The 15,103-nt window shown below is 56.0% G+C and overlaps 1 protein-coding gene and 1 long non-coding RNA gene across 10 annotated transcripts; both read right to left on the bottom strand.

Annotated features, from left to right (window-relative positions):
* Window positions 1-2,536: 2,536 nt before the first annotated feature.
* Window positions 2,537-5,287, bottom strand: LOC128074152 (uncharacterized). 4 transcript variants are annotated; one of them, XR_008203004.1, is made up of 4 exons: window positions 4,203-5,287; window positions 3,967-4,012; window positions 3,103-3,193; window positions 2,537-2,999 (listed from the first exon to the last, which is right to left on the bottom strand). It is a non-coding gene; the product is annotated as an uncharacterized LOC128074152 (long non-coding RNA). The 4 variants fall into 4 exon arrangements; XR_008203003.1 differs by having other exon boundaries at window positions 3,967-4,299; window positions 4,440-5,287; XR_008203005.1 differs by having other exon boundaries at window positions 3,967-4,564; window positions 5,053-5,287.
* Window positions 5,288-5,400: 113 nt separating this feature from the next.
* Window positions 5,401-15,018, bottom strand: RNF212B (ring finger protein 212B). 6 transcript variants are annotated; one of them, XM_052669737.1, is made up of 17 exons: window positions 14,863-15,018; window positions 14,481-14,533; window positions 14,162-14,230; window positions 13,970-14,085; window positions 13,847-13,907; window positions 13,184-13,209; window positions 13,063-13,109; window positions 12,950-12,992; window positions 12,798-12,850; window positions 12,515-12,551; window positions 12,171-12,430; window positions 11,970-12,080; window positions 11,389-11,441; window positions 8,434-11,293; window positions 7,906-8,086; window positions 6,469-6,647; window positions 5,401-5,484 (listed from the first exon to the last, which is right to left on the bottom strand). In XM_052669737.1, the coding sequence occupies exons 1-11, from the start codon at window positions 14,978-14,980 to the stop codon at window positions 12,304-12,306; spliced, it is 750 nt and encodes a 249-aa protein (XP_052525697.1). In that variant the 5' UTR covers window positions 14,981-15,018; the 3' UTR covers window positions 5,401-5,484; window positions 6,469-6,647; window positions 7,906-8,086; window positions 8,434-11,293; window positions 11,389-11,441; window positions 11,970-12,080; window positions 12,171-12,303. The 6 variants fall into 6 exon arrangements, with proteins under 6 accessions (XP_052525697.1, XP_052525695.1, XP_052525696.1 ...); XM_052669735.1 differs by having other exon boundaries at window positions 8,434-11,441; XM_052669736.1 differs by lacking the exon at window positions 11,389-11,441.
* Window positions 15,019-15,103: the final 85 nt, after the last annotated feature.

The following is a 15,103-nucleotide window of genomic DNA, read 5'->3' as shown; positions in this document are numbered from 1 at the left end:
ATTTAAGCCTGCTAAACATCAGGAATCAGCTGAAGATGCCAGCACTGCAGGAGGAAGATCCTTCTCTTCTGGAACTCTTTTGCCCTGTGTTCTTCAGGTATCTCAGTTTCTCCTGGGTTTTCCCACTGTTTGCAGTGTTGGTGCCAGCTCATGCATCTGCAGCATCCTACATTTTGGCACCATTGCATTTCCATGCAGTGTTTCTCAGTGGTTTGTGAAAGCCAAGAAGGCTTTAAAACATCAACGGAGCTTTCATAAAACAGCAGGAATCTGCCCTGGTAAGCAGCAAAGGAGGCCAGTACCCACCAGGGTTATGTTATGAGGTGCAGGTCAGTGCTGCAAACCTTCCCCTCAGCACTGGTGAAGCTGTTCTGCACAACCACGTCCAGTCCTGGGCTCTGCAGCACAACAGGAGCGGGGAGCTGCCATAGAAAGTCCAACCAAAGACACACAGATGGGGAGGGGTCTCCACTCTCAAGCATCTCCTTCTATGAGGAAAGACTCAGGGAGAGCTGGAAATTCCCTGCAGCAGGGAAAACTCATGGGGCATCTTGTGCGAAATCAACAATTTCCAATCAAGCCACGATCTCTGCAAAGGGCATTTTATTCATTATTGCAACAACGGGTGCACACCCCTAAGGACCAGGGAGAAACTGCACAGCCAGTGAGTGAAAGCCATCCTCGTAGACCTGCCAGACCCTGGGTGTGACGCAGGTAAAGCCGCTCCTGGCACCCCCTGGTGGAGCATCTCAGGCTCACAACCTTCCAACACTGTTACTTCCATTGCTACCTTACGCTTCCCTGCAATGTCTGTTACCAACCCATCGATTTTAGGTATGTTCCACACTTTTTATTGCGATAGGAGGACAATATTTTCAACTACCTGCACACTCGTCCCGTATCAAACTCTCCCTACCCTGTATAATTTCCTTACCTGGTGCCTGTCCCAATTTTACCTAGGTTGGAACACCCCAGTCTCAACTTCACTCTGTTCAGCAGCTTTCTGTGTGAAAAACAACGTATCCCACGTTACACGCAGAAATACTGGAAATTTCCACTGCAAAAATAGTGCAGGAAAAACACTCAGGATTAGACTTACAAGGGGGGTTCATATGGTTATCTTTACAGCTCCTATGAGGGTTGGAGTCACAGAATTGTAGGGGTTGGAAGGGACCTCCAGAGATCATCGAGTCCAACCCCCAAGTCGAGGTTAAGGTTAACATTAAGGTCACATCCCAGCCAGTGAGGCCCCCCACTGCCATTCGCTTTGATGCTGAGCCCCATAAAAAGCCCAGGGCACAAAGTGAAGTAATGCAACCCCAGCACATAACTTATGGAGCAGCAAAGCTGGGGGTTTGATATTCACAAAGGAAGGGCAACACCTAAGTGACATAGAAGAAGGGAGCAGGAATAACAGGGAAAAGCAAGGCAAAAATCTGGGGAGAACCAGGGAAAGAGAGGAGGAAAAGGTCAGGAAGGTGCCCTGAAGCACCGTAACGAGCTGGGAGCACCGCATTGTACCGCGCTGTGAAATGGAAAAGATGTGCATCCATACGAGGTCCTCACCTGTTCGGGCAGTGACCAAAGCTGGGCTCCGGGGCATTCCTGGACACGCAGCTTTCCCCTGTGAGCAGCACCCGGTCAAGGGCCGGCAGGAGATCGGGGCGCGCCGCCCTTCCCCTCCCAGCCTCACACGGTGCGTTTTCCTGCTCGCTTCCCGCTCCGTTGCGGTATTTCTGCCGCCTCCCCTCGGAGCGCCCCCCCCCCCCCCCCGACAGCGCCGCGGCTCGGCTGCGTGGCCGCTGACCTGCAGCGCGTGGTGCCGTGCGTGCGGCCGTGCGGCGCTGCCTCGTGAGGGAGCCCGGCTACCGGGGGTGGGACAGGACGGGTGGAAAAGCCCATTTCCTCCTAGCAAACTCGGCAATGCTCCGCTTGGGGCGACCGCGGAGCCTCTCCGTGCCGGTCCCGGGAGGCTGCGATGCCGGGGCCGCTCCACGCCAGCCCCGCGACGGTGAATCGCCGAGCTGCTCGCGTTCCACTGCCGCTGAGAGCGCTTTTACGTGGCCGGGGGACGGCGCAGGGCGGGGGGTCGTGGGGGATGAATGCTCGGCAGTTCGTGCAAATATCCGCGCCTTCGGTGCGTCTTCGAGCGCACGCGCGGTGCCGCCCGCAGGGCGTCTCACAATAAAGACTGGCGGATTCTCTGCGCAGAGCGGTCGAAACTCCGACACGCCACTTCCGCATCTGGGCGCGCATGCGTCGTGCGGCCCGCGGCACCAAACAAACATGGCCGCAGTTCCCCCGATTGGCCGCGTGGGGGCAGCAGAGACCGCGGAAACAACCGCTCCGTGCCGATTGCCGCGCAGCCCCGGCGATCCGTTCTGTTCCTTTCGATGGCAGAGGAAAACCAGAAGAGGAAGAGGAGGGGGGGGAGACGACGAAAACCAACGAAAACTTCGACAAACCCACCAAACCTGTGCCAAGTTTTTATGATGTGGAAATTTGTGTGGAAATAAATTAATAACCAGCAAACTGATGTAGTCATGCATTTTTTTATTTATTATTACTTTTCTCGGCCAGTGTCTGAGGTGATGAAAAAGCTGGTATCAATCAGACAGAGATGTGCAGCAAAGCCAAGGATGGCTTGGAACAATTAACAGAGCAACACAAACCAGCCGAGCAACTCTTAGCAGAAGCACAGCAGGAAGAGCTTCCATACGTGGCCTCCCCACGCCGGGATCCTGCACGGGGCGCCCGAGGTTTGTCCATATCCACAGGATTGGTTTTGATGTGGAGCGATTGGTTGCGAGTTCTCCCATTCACAACCAATGCCAGGATCTGCTGCAGGGCGCTCTGACCACGGCACCAGGCTGAACCACTCCAGTAACAGCGGGATTCCCAGGCACGGCTTCGAGGATTTGGTCTGCTTTTAACCCAAGGGAAGAATTAATGTGAAGCACGAGGTAGAACTCAGTCAGCAGGAGGCGTCTCAGCATCGCCTTGGGGAAACAGAATGGATTGGTCATAAGAGTCGCAGTACAGCAATCACATACAGCCCTATGTAAGAATAATACAGGAACCCCAGGAGCTTTATGACCTCACCTGGGAAATCCATCACCGTTTGCCTGCAGGCTCCTCCTTGGCAGCTGTTGTAGATCCAGCTGAACATTCCATTCGAGAGCACAACTCAACACTACAATGGAAACAAAGGGAGTTTTATGCAGGCAGAAGAAAAAGAACAGTAAGTTCCCTTCAGTATTTAAAATAAGCAAGAAAGCAATCAATGACAGAAGCCATTCCTGGAATACTGCTATGGGAAGCACAGCAGCAAAGAAAGCATCCACACCTCCCTGAACCACTGCTCCAAGGGAAGAAGGAAAAAAGAAAAAAGAAATTTCTTGTAGATGTGGGTGTTTGAAGGCATGCTGAAAGGTGAGACGGGCCCACAAGGGAAAGTCAAAAGGCAAGAAGGCTTCACAGTGACTGAGAACAAGGGGCTGAAGGGGAATAGTTAGAGATAGTTGATAGAAGCAGGAATGTAGAGCTTGTTAGAAAATAAGGGATGGCAGACCCTGTGTCTGGGACAGTGAGGGGGATGAAGGCCCTAAAGATAAGGTTTGAGAACAGCCCGAGGACATTTGGCAGGGAGGGGATTTGATGTCCACAGGGCGAGAAGAAACCGGTTTGGGGGGAAGCCCCCCCTGAAAGGCCAGGAGTTGACAGCGAAAACGGTCAGAAGCCTTTGTGAGGAAAACAACAAATCTTCATCCCACGACCCACTATGCACACAGCAGAGGGGAGGGTCTGCACGCTAATGAACTGTCGGGGCGTAATGAATATGGATCCGAATCCAGGGAAACTCCTGATGATGCCTGAGTGCAGCCTGTATCTGCAGCACGACTTTCCAAGCCAGGCGGATCGATGCCCCTTGCACCCGGTGTCTGCGCAGCACTGAATAAACCTCACCTGGGTCACAGAGTTCGATTCCGCACGTCACACAGCATCTCACACTCTGAACAAAACAAAATGCATGGAGTAACCTCCTCCAACAACACGCGTGTTTGGTGTGGGCAGCCGGTGGTGCAGCTCTGCATCACAGAGGACTGAAGCCATAAGCACCAAGCTCAGCTCCAGCCAAAGCCACCAAACGTGCCTCAGACAGGCAGGATCCTTAGGGAGGACAGCGGGTAAAAACAAAGCACCTGATTCTCAGCCTTCTCGTTCCTTTCTGAACAGTCAGAGCCCTCTGTGTCAGCTGCCCTGGCCTGCAAAGCCCGAGCTCACAGCCTGCTGGCACTCCTTGTAAGGAAAGGATTGAGATTGGACTCAGTTTCAGGAAGGCGTTGCATCAGATCACAACCAGCGCCGCCCCGAGTGACGAAGTGCAGAGCTAAAGGAAAACGGCTTAATTCCTAAAGAACCAAGTGAATCCTGCACACCTGAAGGAAGCAGAACAGATGCCAACAGACTGCCAGCACTTCTTCTCCTATTCGCTCAAGGCTTTCAAACCTCCCTTTTGCTTCTCGATCTCCTTAGAAAGCTTTTCGCTGTGAGAAACCACATCCTGCAAGGAACAGAGAGGGACAGAGGGGCAGATCCCACCCATACATCCCAGAACAAACACTGCAGCTGCGAGGTCACTTTCCTGCACGTGGAAAAGTCAGAAGCGAGGCCCACGTGGGGCCGGTGAAGGGAAATCTCATTTGTTAGAGCACTCGGTTCTGCATCCTGGCCCTGAATTCCTGGGGTTGCTGAGAACCCAGGAGGACAAATTGCTGTGAGCAGGGATTGCTGTCAGAGCTGCGAAGCTTGAGAACGCCTTTCTTTCTAAGCTGGGCTTCGAGCCCCAGCCCATTTTCCATTCCGCTGCCTCACTCCGTGGCTGTTTCTCAGCAGCAGAAACACCACCAGGAATCCAGTCCCCCTTCAGCTCTCAGCACCACTTCACCAACATCGTCCCAGCCTTCATAACTGCCTGACGTCACGCATCACACCAGCACTATTTACTGCAGACTCAATGCACACTGCTGTTATTCTTGCAGCAATAATCACCGAGGGTTTTGTTGTCTTCCTTCTCATGCTTCGTTTGCTCAAAGGCTTGAATGTTTACAATGTCTTTTCTCCAGGATCGAAGAACAACAACAAAAACAGCCACTGCAGCTCACATAGGGAGGAGTAAGAAGTCAGAGACTGAATTCATTGAACAGCCCCTTCTGTGGCCCCTGAGGCACTGCAGGTGACCTCTGTAACACCTTCTGGTTTGATACAGCCTGGTTACTGGTTGAATGTGCAGGAAATAAACCAGAAATAGGTCAGGCAAAAGACTTTTCCACAGATGCTGCTACCCAAAATGTTTACCAAAAAAAAAATAAAATAAAATCCCCATGGAGCCTTTTCTACCTTCACTCCATGGTCCTTGTGTGCTCATCGTAACACAGATGGATTTGATACGCCTTCCTCTGCTGACAGCCACACCAACCGGGACTGAAAACAGAAGACAGAACCTTACTTTACTTTTCAAATGAAAGAGAAGTAATTAGAATTCCAATTCCCTGATTACCTGCAGTTGCACAGGTCCATCAGGCTCAGCTGCAGCAGAGCACACGAGGTCTGGGCTGCGCAGCCCCTCCCCAGCCAGCACTCCGTGCCCCCCACCCCATTGCCATTGCCCAGGCTGGAGCCCTGTGGGGCAGAGGAGGAGAGAACTGCAAGCAGAGGGAATCACAGAATCACAGAATGGCCAGGGTTGGAAGGGACCTCAAGGATCATGAAGCTCCAACCCCCCTGCCACATGCAGGGCCACCAACCTCCACGTTTAATGCTAAACCAGGCTGCCCAGGGCCCCATCCAACCTGGCCTTGAACACCTCCAGAGACAGGGAAAGCAGGGTGCTGGGACTCCTGTGACCCACTGCCAAATGTCTTCTTCAGCATTTTGGGGGTGGGCAGAGGATGGTGGGGGCACCTCAGGGCTCTGTGTGGGAGAGAAGAGAACAAAGATGCAGCTGCAGGCATGGAGCAGCGCAGCCAGGCCCGGCACAGCTCGCAGTTTGGGCACACGGAGGAAGCCTGACAGCAGAGGGCTGTCCAAGGATCCCACAGGTCTGCACGGGCTGCACCATCTGCTCCAGCTCTTCCCACTGCAGAAACGACAACAACCCCGACCCAAACGAGTCGTGGCCATGCACACAGACACCCGTTACAGCACGTGGCACCCTGCAGTCCTCCCACAGCTCCTCACTGCTTTCCAGGACGCTCTGCAGGTTCCTGTCCTTTCCTTCTTCCACCCCCCTCTCCTTGCCCCCTTCCCTCCCTCCATCTTTCCCTGCCCCGGCCCATTGCTCTGCTGCTAATGCCACCTGACAACAATACGAAACACTTTTCCAACACACCGAGTCAGCCTGCATACCACCGCTGGTCCAAAAAGAAAGTAAAAAAGGAATATCATGTATTAAGAACCAACTCCTACCTCCTTGAAGAGCAACGGCAGCTCCTCATCTTGGCGTAATCCTGAGCACAGCCTGGACTCCTGGGTGCAGCATCAGCTGCGGCTCTGGGATATTGGACCCGAGTCTCCAGCTTCCACCTCGAGTTGTAAAGTAATTCAGGACACCAAAAAGCATCGGAGTGTTCCTCCCGAAACAAAATCTACGAGGAGAAAATACAAAAATAAAGGTGATAAACATCACACAACAATGCTGGATGAAAGCATGCCGCAAATTGGAGGCCAGCTTTAGGGGCGCTCAGCACCTCCCTTCTCGCCGTGCAAATTCCTTTCCCTCAACTCAAAGGCATCCGTGGTGTTTGCTGTGCTGAGGGCACAGCTCTGAGGATCCAATCTCAGAACAGCATTCTGCCCACCCGGGAAGCTCCTGTGAGCAACCATGTGGAGGGAGCAGCCCGAGGCTTCCCCGTGTGTGTCAGGGTCGTGGGGACACAGGGATGGATTGCAGAGCCATAGAGTCACTCAGGCTGGAAACGGCCCTAAAGATCACCGACTCCAACCACGGATCCCAGGTGCCAAAGGCTGCAATGTGAACATGGAGGCTTTCCTTCCCCCCAGAGGCACAACAGGGCAGCCCTGCAGCTTCTCCTGCCCACAGGAGGCAAAGCATAAAGGACATTGCTCCAAGCAGAAGAACCGCTCTGCATCTGGGTGCAGCATCACACACAGCCAGAAGCACAGAAATCGCTGTGTTTGCCACTCTGCATTATGGCTGAGGGAACACAAAGCAGCCTTCCAAGTCCAGGTAGGCTTTCTGTCAGTGCGTTGTATCGAATGAATGTAATCTCAGCATTTTAATCCAATGAATGATACTCCCTGCAGCAATGCTTCCTCTCTCGTTTGGCCACAGCCTGTGACGTCTTCCATCAACACCACTTAATGAATCTGAATGAATCGCAGACACTGAAAGCACTGCGAAAAAACGCCTCCTCCCTTCATTCACTTCTGTGCTTTCAGTTTTGTGCTGACCTGCTAAGAGCTTCTCTGTGCAAAGCACTTTTTGTAGAGCTCTGAATGGAACGGGAGGTCCGGCACACAGAAACGGAGGCGCTGGCAGCACCCCAAGGCACGTCTCAATTAACCTTGGTGAAACACAACTTCATGAAAGGCAGAAGGAGCAGAGCTGACGCTGTGGCTGCAGGGGGTTTACAGGGTAACTTCTGGGTAAAATCAGCGCAGCGCTTCACAGCTTCATCCTGACACCGAATTGAAGGAAAGAAGCTGAGAAACTTAACGGCAAAGTTTTGTCACCATTCAGGCCGGGGCTCTTCGTCAGCAGCACTGTGAAGCACTGTGAATGTTTCCACCGTTAGCACTTCAAAGATGGCAGGATCCAGAACTCACTGTATTTCCAGAGATGGCACACATCAATTGCCTGCGAGGCAATTAAGACATGCACACCTCGCTCAGGCAGTGATTATGAGGTTTCCAGTCTTCCAAGCCATGATCTCTTCTACTGCCCAGCATCCTTTCAGCCCCACTGACAGCCTTTGGCTTCATCCAGGGCTCTTCCTCACTCATCCTCAAGCTGAACTTCCTTCACTGACACACACTGGGGAGGAGAACGCCAACCACCTGTAATCTACAGATATCAAAATCAGAACATTTGCTCACTCAGCACTCAGCCATTATTTCTGCACATCTGCTCGTCCTTGGGTAGAGATCAGTTTGAAAACCTAACGGTGTTCAATAAGGCCAAGTGCAGGGTGCTGCATTGGGTTGGGGCAATCCCAGGTATTGATACAGACTGGGGGAAGATCTCCTCGAGAGCGGAGAAGGACTCGAGGGTCCTGGTGGAAGAGAAGCTGGATATGAGCCAGCACCCGGAAGGCCAACTGAACTGTGTTCTGGGCTGCCTTTAAAAAGGGATGGCCAGCAGGGACAGGGAGGCGATCGTCCCCCTCTGCTCGACCCTTGTGAGGCCCCCACCTGCAGTACTGGGTCCAGGTCTGGGGCCTCCAGCACAGGAAGGACGTGGAGCTCTGGGAGTGGGTCCAGAGGAGGCACTGAGATGAGCAGAGGGCTGGAGCAGCTCTGTGTGAGGAAAGGTTGAGGGAACTGGGATTGCTTGGCTTGGAGAAGGGAAGGCTCTGGGGAGACCGTGGCCTTCCAGTACTTGAAGGGAGCGTATAAACAGGAAGGGAATGGCTGTTTACAAGGGTGGATGGTGATGAGGCAAGGGGGAATGGTTTTAAAGTGAGACGGGGGAGGTTTAGGTTGGATATGGAGTTTTTGAGCCAGAGGGCGGTGAGGCACTGGCACAGGTTGCCCAAGGAGGCTGTGGATGCCCCATCCCTGCAGGCATTCAAGGCCAGGCTGGATGTGGCTCTGGGCAGCCTGGGCTGCTGGTTGGTGACCTGCACACAGCAGGGGTTGGAACCAGGTGAGCACAGTGGGCCTTTTTTAAACCAGGGCATTCTGTGCTTCTATGATATGAATGCCATATAGCAGGGTGTTGGCAGACAAGGAGCAGCACCTCCACGCTGCCTGCTGCAGTAACAGCTCAGCTCCTGCGCAGCTGCAGGCCCTTCTGGGGCTCCTTTAGATGCCAGCTGAGCCGTTTGCGCCGTTTCATTGCTGTTTCGTGTGCTGAAGGTCTCTCGTTAGAACAGAGCCGCTTTGCAGTCTGCAGCGCCACATCCAGAACCTCACAACACCTAACAGCTGCTTCAGCAAGAAATAATCACACAGCGCAACAGTTCAACGGCTCTGCTTCTAAAATGTGCTACTACACATCGTGCATTGGCTTCTGAAAATCAACACCCTGTGCAGTGCAGCGCAGCACAACCTGGCGGCGCTCCGCCCTCCATCGCCCCTTTCTGCTCCCCTTCCCATCCCGCGCCCACTGCCGCTGGGCACGGGACTCCCCCGCCGCCATTAGCAACCGGCACCACGTGACCCGGCACCACGTGACCCGGGTGAGAGAAACGCGGGAATGCAAAACTGCGCTGCGGAGCAGAGTGAGGAACAGCAGCGCGCGCTCCGCAGTGCGGTTACACAAACGCACTCAGTGCGGTTACAGACATACGCACAATGACTGCTCTCAGGCCTTTTCCCCTCTCCCTCGCCGCGCAGCACAGGGCAGTGAGTCCCGCACAGCAGGGCAGTGCGTTCCCTGCTCGTTTCACCGCCACGCGGCACGGACCGGAACGCCGCTACTTCCGTGTTTGTACGCGCATGCGCTGTACTGCCGGAAAAGCCTTTTACCATAGAGTGGCAGTGCAGAGCGGCAACCGTAAAGAAACGCCATTTCCGCGTTTCTGCCTAGCGGACGGGTGACCATAGAGCTTGGACGACTGACGACAAAGACTGGCGCACGCCGGAGCATGCGCAGTAGCGATTGGAGAAGTCCCCGTAAAGCCAGGAGGCCGCGGCGCTTCGCTGTTCAGTGCGGGTCGGCTCAGCGCTGCTGGGTGGCGGCGCAATAGGAGCCGAACCGGGCCGCTGCCGGGGTTCGCTCGGGCACGCGAGTCCGAGACGGAGACGAGAGCGCGGAGCAGATGGAGCTGCGGGAGCAGGAAGGCGGTGGACGCTGCTCGTCTGAGCTGCGGGGCTCGGTGCGGGAGCTGTGAGCAGATAGAGCTGCGTTTTTAAGGGATGCGTGGGGCGGCCGCTGCTCGCTGGCATTCGTTCTCTTAGAGCTGGGTGCCCGTGCCCACCAGTATTGCTGATTCCGTCCTGGGGAGCGTTTTGTCAGGGAGGAGCTGCGGGGCAGCTGCTGCCTTACAGAAGGGTTGCAGCTGTTTCTGGATTCTCTGAGTGAGGATTTGGGAGTTTGTAGCGATTAAAGCTTTCTGGAGGCATCCAAGTACCGCGGAGCTGCCCGCACCCCTCGGGCCTCCCAGCACCACCCAGAGCTGATCCTCGTTGACCTTCCCGGGGCAGCCGCCTCCCAGCCACTCAGACGCCACCAAAGCTCCTCTGCTCCAGGCCCCACCGAGGCCTCCGGAGAGGCTTCCAAGGCTTCCCTGTACTCTACAACACTCCGGTGGAACCCGGTGCCATCTGATGGGACCTGGAGGCCATTCAGAGCCCCGCGGTGAGCTCGACACGTCCCACAGCTATTGGAGCACCTGCAGGCTGCGCAGCGCCCTTCTCACTTCCCCCAGCTCCAACAGCACACGAGCTGGGGCACAGCCCCCCACGGCCGTGCGCTCACATCCCGCCCTCTGCTATCAGGAGCTGCAACCAACCGCACGTCCCACCTCCAACAATGACAGACATCAGCTGGAACGAATCAGGAAACTTTATACACCTGGCAGGGAGGGAGGTGTCCCAGTCCACAGCCCTCAGTCCAAGGGCAGCTGGCACCTTCCTGGCCGTAGAGGTGCCTCTGCATCCCAAGACAGCAGCACCGTGGCTCTGCTCAGCACTGACCTAGAGCTTGCAGCCCTCAGGTGTGGCCTCCAGCTTTTATCACCACCCTCCCCAACTGCGGCAGCCCCTGTAACTCACCCCACAGCTGCTGTTGTCTCTATCTTAACCTCACTCTGCAACCGTGTAGACCTCAATCTTAAGAAAAAAGTCCCTTCACCCCAAAACCATCTTAACTAAGGAGACTCCTTGTGCCAAAACACCCCCGATTCAGACTGCAGTTGACCCTCCACGACCAAGAAAAATCTCTGCAGCAGCTCCTCACCCCTCCATCCCTGCAGAGCCTCAGGCTGGACTTGCTGTGATCCGCAGAGCTCCTGCAGCTCAGCCACGCTGCTGGATGAGATGTGGTGCAGCCAGCTGCCCCACATTGCACAGCACCATGGCAAACCGAGGAGGCATCGCATCGTGTTTCCTGGAAGGTGGCACAGCAGAGGCCTCAGGCAGCCTCCACTGGGAGCCCCAGCTGCGGCCTCAGCCCAGGGTGCTGCAGGTGGAGCCCAGGCCCACCACAAGAGCTCAGCCAGCCACGTGGGATCCCTCACTGCCTGCATAGTAGAGCCCTGCAGGGACAAACAGGATAGCAGACTGGTGGCCACCAGCTGTATGTGGGCACCCTTATGGGCAGGTGGCCGTGATCCCACCACCATGATAACACACCATGGTCAAACTGCAGGGTCAGGGGCTGGACACAGGGCTGAGGGGATGTGGTGGGTAAGGGTCAGCTCCATGGGGGTCCCTCTATGGCCTCGAGTGTGCCATGACACCTTTACATGTCCTTGGGGTCCTTCCATGGATCCCTCTCTTCAAGCAGAAATCAGCCCTCTGGAAGCTTTTATGTAGCTGTGGGTTCCCACCATGAGTCCTACACCCAGCCTTAGGTTCCCACCATAGGACCTAAGGATCCCCATGAGCAAAATCTGCTCAGCAGAAGCTTCTATGGGGCCATGGGGTTCCCTCCAGGAGGTCCTTTCACACAGGGCACAGCTCCTACAGGAGCTTCCATTGGGCCTTGGCATCCCCAGCATTAGATTTTTGGGCTTGCCCCAGCCAGGCTCTGTCTCCACAAGGTTCCCTGGCTCCAAGCTTACCTTGGCCTGCACGGTGATGCTAAGCAGGAGGTGGAAGTCAGGCCTGGAGGGGTGCAGTGCACTAAGGGGGAGCAGCGAACCCCTCTGGCAGCCCCAGAACATCCCACAGAACTGCAAAGGAAGACGACAGGAACCGGTGGGGTCTCGGCAGGGAGGCAGAGGATTTAGGAAAGGCATCTGCTTGCGAGATGAGCGCTCTACCTCCAAAATGGCAGCGATGGTCCCACGCTGCTGGACAATGCAGGGGTGCCACCAGCACTCCAGAAGGCGCCTCTTTGAGCCGCACACGGCAGCGCTGCAGTAGGAGCTTGGTGGAGGCCAGGCCATGGTGGGCTCAGCCACGGCGGGGCTGCAGGCCGGCGGACAGGAAGTGCTGGGGCTCAGCGGGTGGGACGGGGACCGGCAGCGGCGGAGTGGTGAAAGGACCCCACAACGGAGTACGGGAAGCCAGCAGGGAAGCCCTGGGCAGACGGGGGCTTTAGTGGGCACAGGGACATCCAGGGTGCCCAGAAAGCGCATCCCCAATCCCACCCTGCACCACTCACCTGTGGGCCAGACTGGGGGTGGAGCCTGGAGATGGGGCTGTGGGGGAGAGGGGCAAGGCTGGAAAGGGGTGGAATCAAGAGAGCGGTGGGGAAGCCAAAGCTGGGGAGTGGGCGCAGGGGTCAGGGGTGCGAAGGGGCTCTGGGCAGGGGGCAGGGCTACAGGCACGGGGATAAAAGGGCTGCAGGAATGCAGAGGTGGGGGTGCAGCGTGCAGCCCAGAGGGATGTGGTTTGGGAGCCAGCTGGGTGAGGAGGCGGCACCTGCAGCAGGTTTGGGGGCTCACCCAGCCACGTCGGGGTGCTGCTGGCTGAGGGAAACTCCAGTGAGGGCAAGCGGCTGCGTTATGGAGGGGGAGAACATTTGAGGGGAAAAGACACAAATCTGAGGGTGTTCCTCCCATTTCTGCAATAGGGCAACCTGGAGGGCCCTGCTCACCTCACCACCTGCCCGCTGAGCTGCCGCCGAGGCTGTGGGGTGACTGGAGCAGACAGAGACCTTTTAATAAAGTTCCTCTTGAAATTGGGGGTAAAATTAGGGGGGGAATCTACCTGTCGTAGCTGGGGAAGTGATGCCAATGGGCCGAGGAGTGCTGCTCCTGCATGGAAAAGTACGGGATGCTGATCATTGGATGGTCTCCCTTTCCCCAAAATTGAAATGCTTGGGGCTCACCTGCTTGACCGCCAGGTAGGGGAGACCTGTGGGAAGAAAAGGAGTTAAATTGGGAAAAATTGGAGTAAAATAAGGAGAAGTACTGGGGAGAGGGGGCAGAAATGAAGGGTTAATTGGGTAAAAGTGTAAAATGGGGAAAAATGGGTAGAATGGGTAAAGGGGGGCTTAAATCTAAATCTGTACAAAGGGGGCTATGAGGATGGGGAAGATTCTTTAGCAGGATCTGTTGTGATAGAACAAGAGGAAATGGGTTTCAAACTAAAAGAGGAGAGATTTAGATTGGATATAAGGAGGAAGTTTTTTCACAGTAAAGATGGTGGTGAGACACTGCACGGGTTGCCCAGAGAGGTGGTGGCACCCCGTCACTGCAGACACCCGTGGGCAGGGGATGGGGCACTGATGGAGCTGTGGGGGTCCCTGCTCCCTTGGGGGTCAGTGCAGGGCGTGGGACCTCAGAAGGGCCTTTCCAACCCAAAAGATTCTATGATTCTAAACGAGGAAAAATAGGGAGCTAAATAAGGAAAAATGGAGAGCTAAATTGACAGAGGTTAAATGAGGAAAAAATGAGAGCTAAATATAGAAAAATGGGAGGTTAACTGAGGAGAAAAAGCAGGCCTAAGCGTTGAGGAAAGGGTGAGCATCAAACAAAGAGAAAAAGGTGACCTCGGCCTCCCGCAGGTGCCTCCGCAGCTCCCCGTTCTCCCTCCGCAGCGCCTCCGCTTCCCTGTGGGAAGCCTGAGTGAGGCTGGGTTTGGGCACAGGCTGCCCCCAGGCAGCAACACTCACCTCTGCTTGGAGTCCAATGCCCGCCGGGTGTCCCGCAGAGCCGCCTCAGCCCGGCGCGCTGTGTCACGGTGGGAGGCAAGCAGCAGATCCACCTGTGCCTGCTGGAAGCGCCAGGCCTAGGGGGAGAAACTTGGGGTTCATTGTGCTTTGGGGGTGTTTACAGATGGTGGGGAGCCCCCTGGGTGTGCTCACCTGAGAGATGTGTGCCAAGCGCTGCCGGGCGATGGCGGCGGGGCTCTTTAAGAAGAGCGCCTCCTCCAGCTGTAAGTGGGGGAAGGAGGGGGAGAAGGACGACATGGCCATGTGCCTTCAAAGTGGCAGCCCACCGGGGTACAAAACGGCAGCCTCTGGTTGTAGGGGGAAGGGTGTGACAAAATGGCAGCCTGCACATGTGTGTAAGTGAAGAGGGAGGTGCAAAAGGGCGTCCTGTGAGTGTGCAGAAAAGGGGACTGAAATGGACCCTTCCAGGTGTGCTGGGGGTAACCCAAATGATGGTCCTGGGGGCACTCACCTGCTCAGGGATGGGGAAGCGACGGCACACAGCAGCACAGATGGGGCACGGCCCTGTGGTGTGGGGAGGAGGTTGAAGGCCCACACATGGCAGAAGGTAGGGCACAACCCTCACCTCCCCCCAGAACGGCCCAGCCTGCAGCCATCAGAGCAGGACGGAGCTGGGGTTGTTTGGGGGGCTAAAAGAGGTGGGGCTCTCCGCGCCTCCATTGTGCGTGGGCTAAAGATTAGGGTGGGCATTTCGTGAGGGCAAAAGTTCCCCAGCTGTGGGTCAGGAACACGGAGTCCCTCCTCGCCACCGCTGTGTGGGGCTGAAGGCCCGGGTCAGGAGTCGGAACCTCCTTTCTGCTCCGCTCTGTGAGGGGCTCTGCGGGGATCCCTACCTGCACTCAGGCAGGCCTCGCACAGGACGTGCCCGCAGCTGGTGACGGAGAAGCGGGCGCCTTCCTGGCGGTAGCAGCGATTGCAGTGGAACCAATCCCGGGCGGGGGGAGCCGCCATGGGGGGGGCGGAGCTCCGGGAAGGGCGGGAAGAGCCTGAGGGAAACCGTTAAAAGGGCGGGAAAAGCGGAGCGGCCGCGGGAAGCGCACGGCTGCGTGGTGCGGCGGGGCGCCGTGGTTTTAA

The sequence above is a fragment of the Tympanuchus pallidicinctus genome, unplaced genomic scaffold (assembly GCF_026119805.1).
Source record: "Tympanuchus pallidicinctus isolate F22 unplaced genomic scaffold, pur_lepc_1.0 scaffold80, whole genome shotgun sequence".
Lineage (NCBI taxonomy): Eukaryota > Metazoa > Chordata > Aves > Galliformes > Phasianidae > Tympanuchus > Tympanuchus pallidicinctus.
This window is presented reverse-complemented; position numbering and strand designations above follow the sequence as displayed.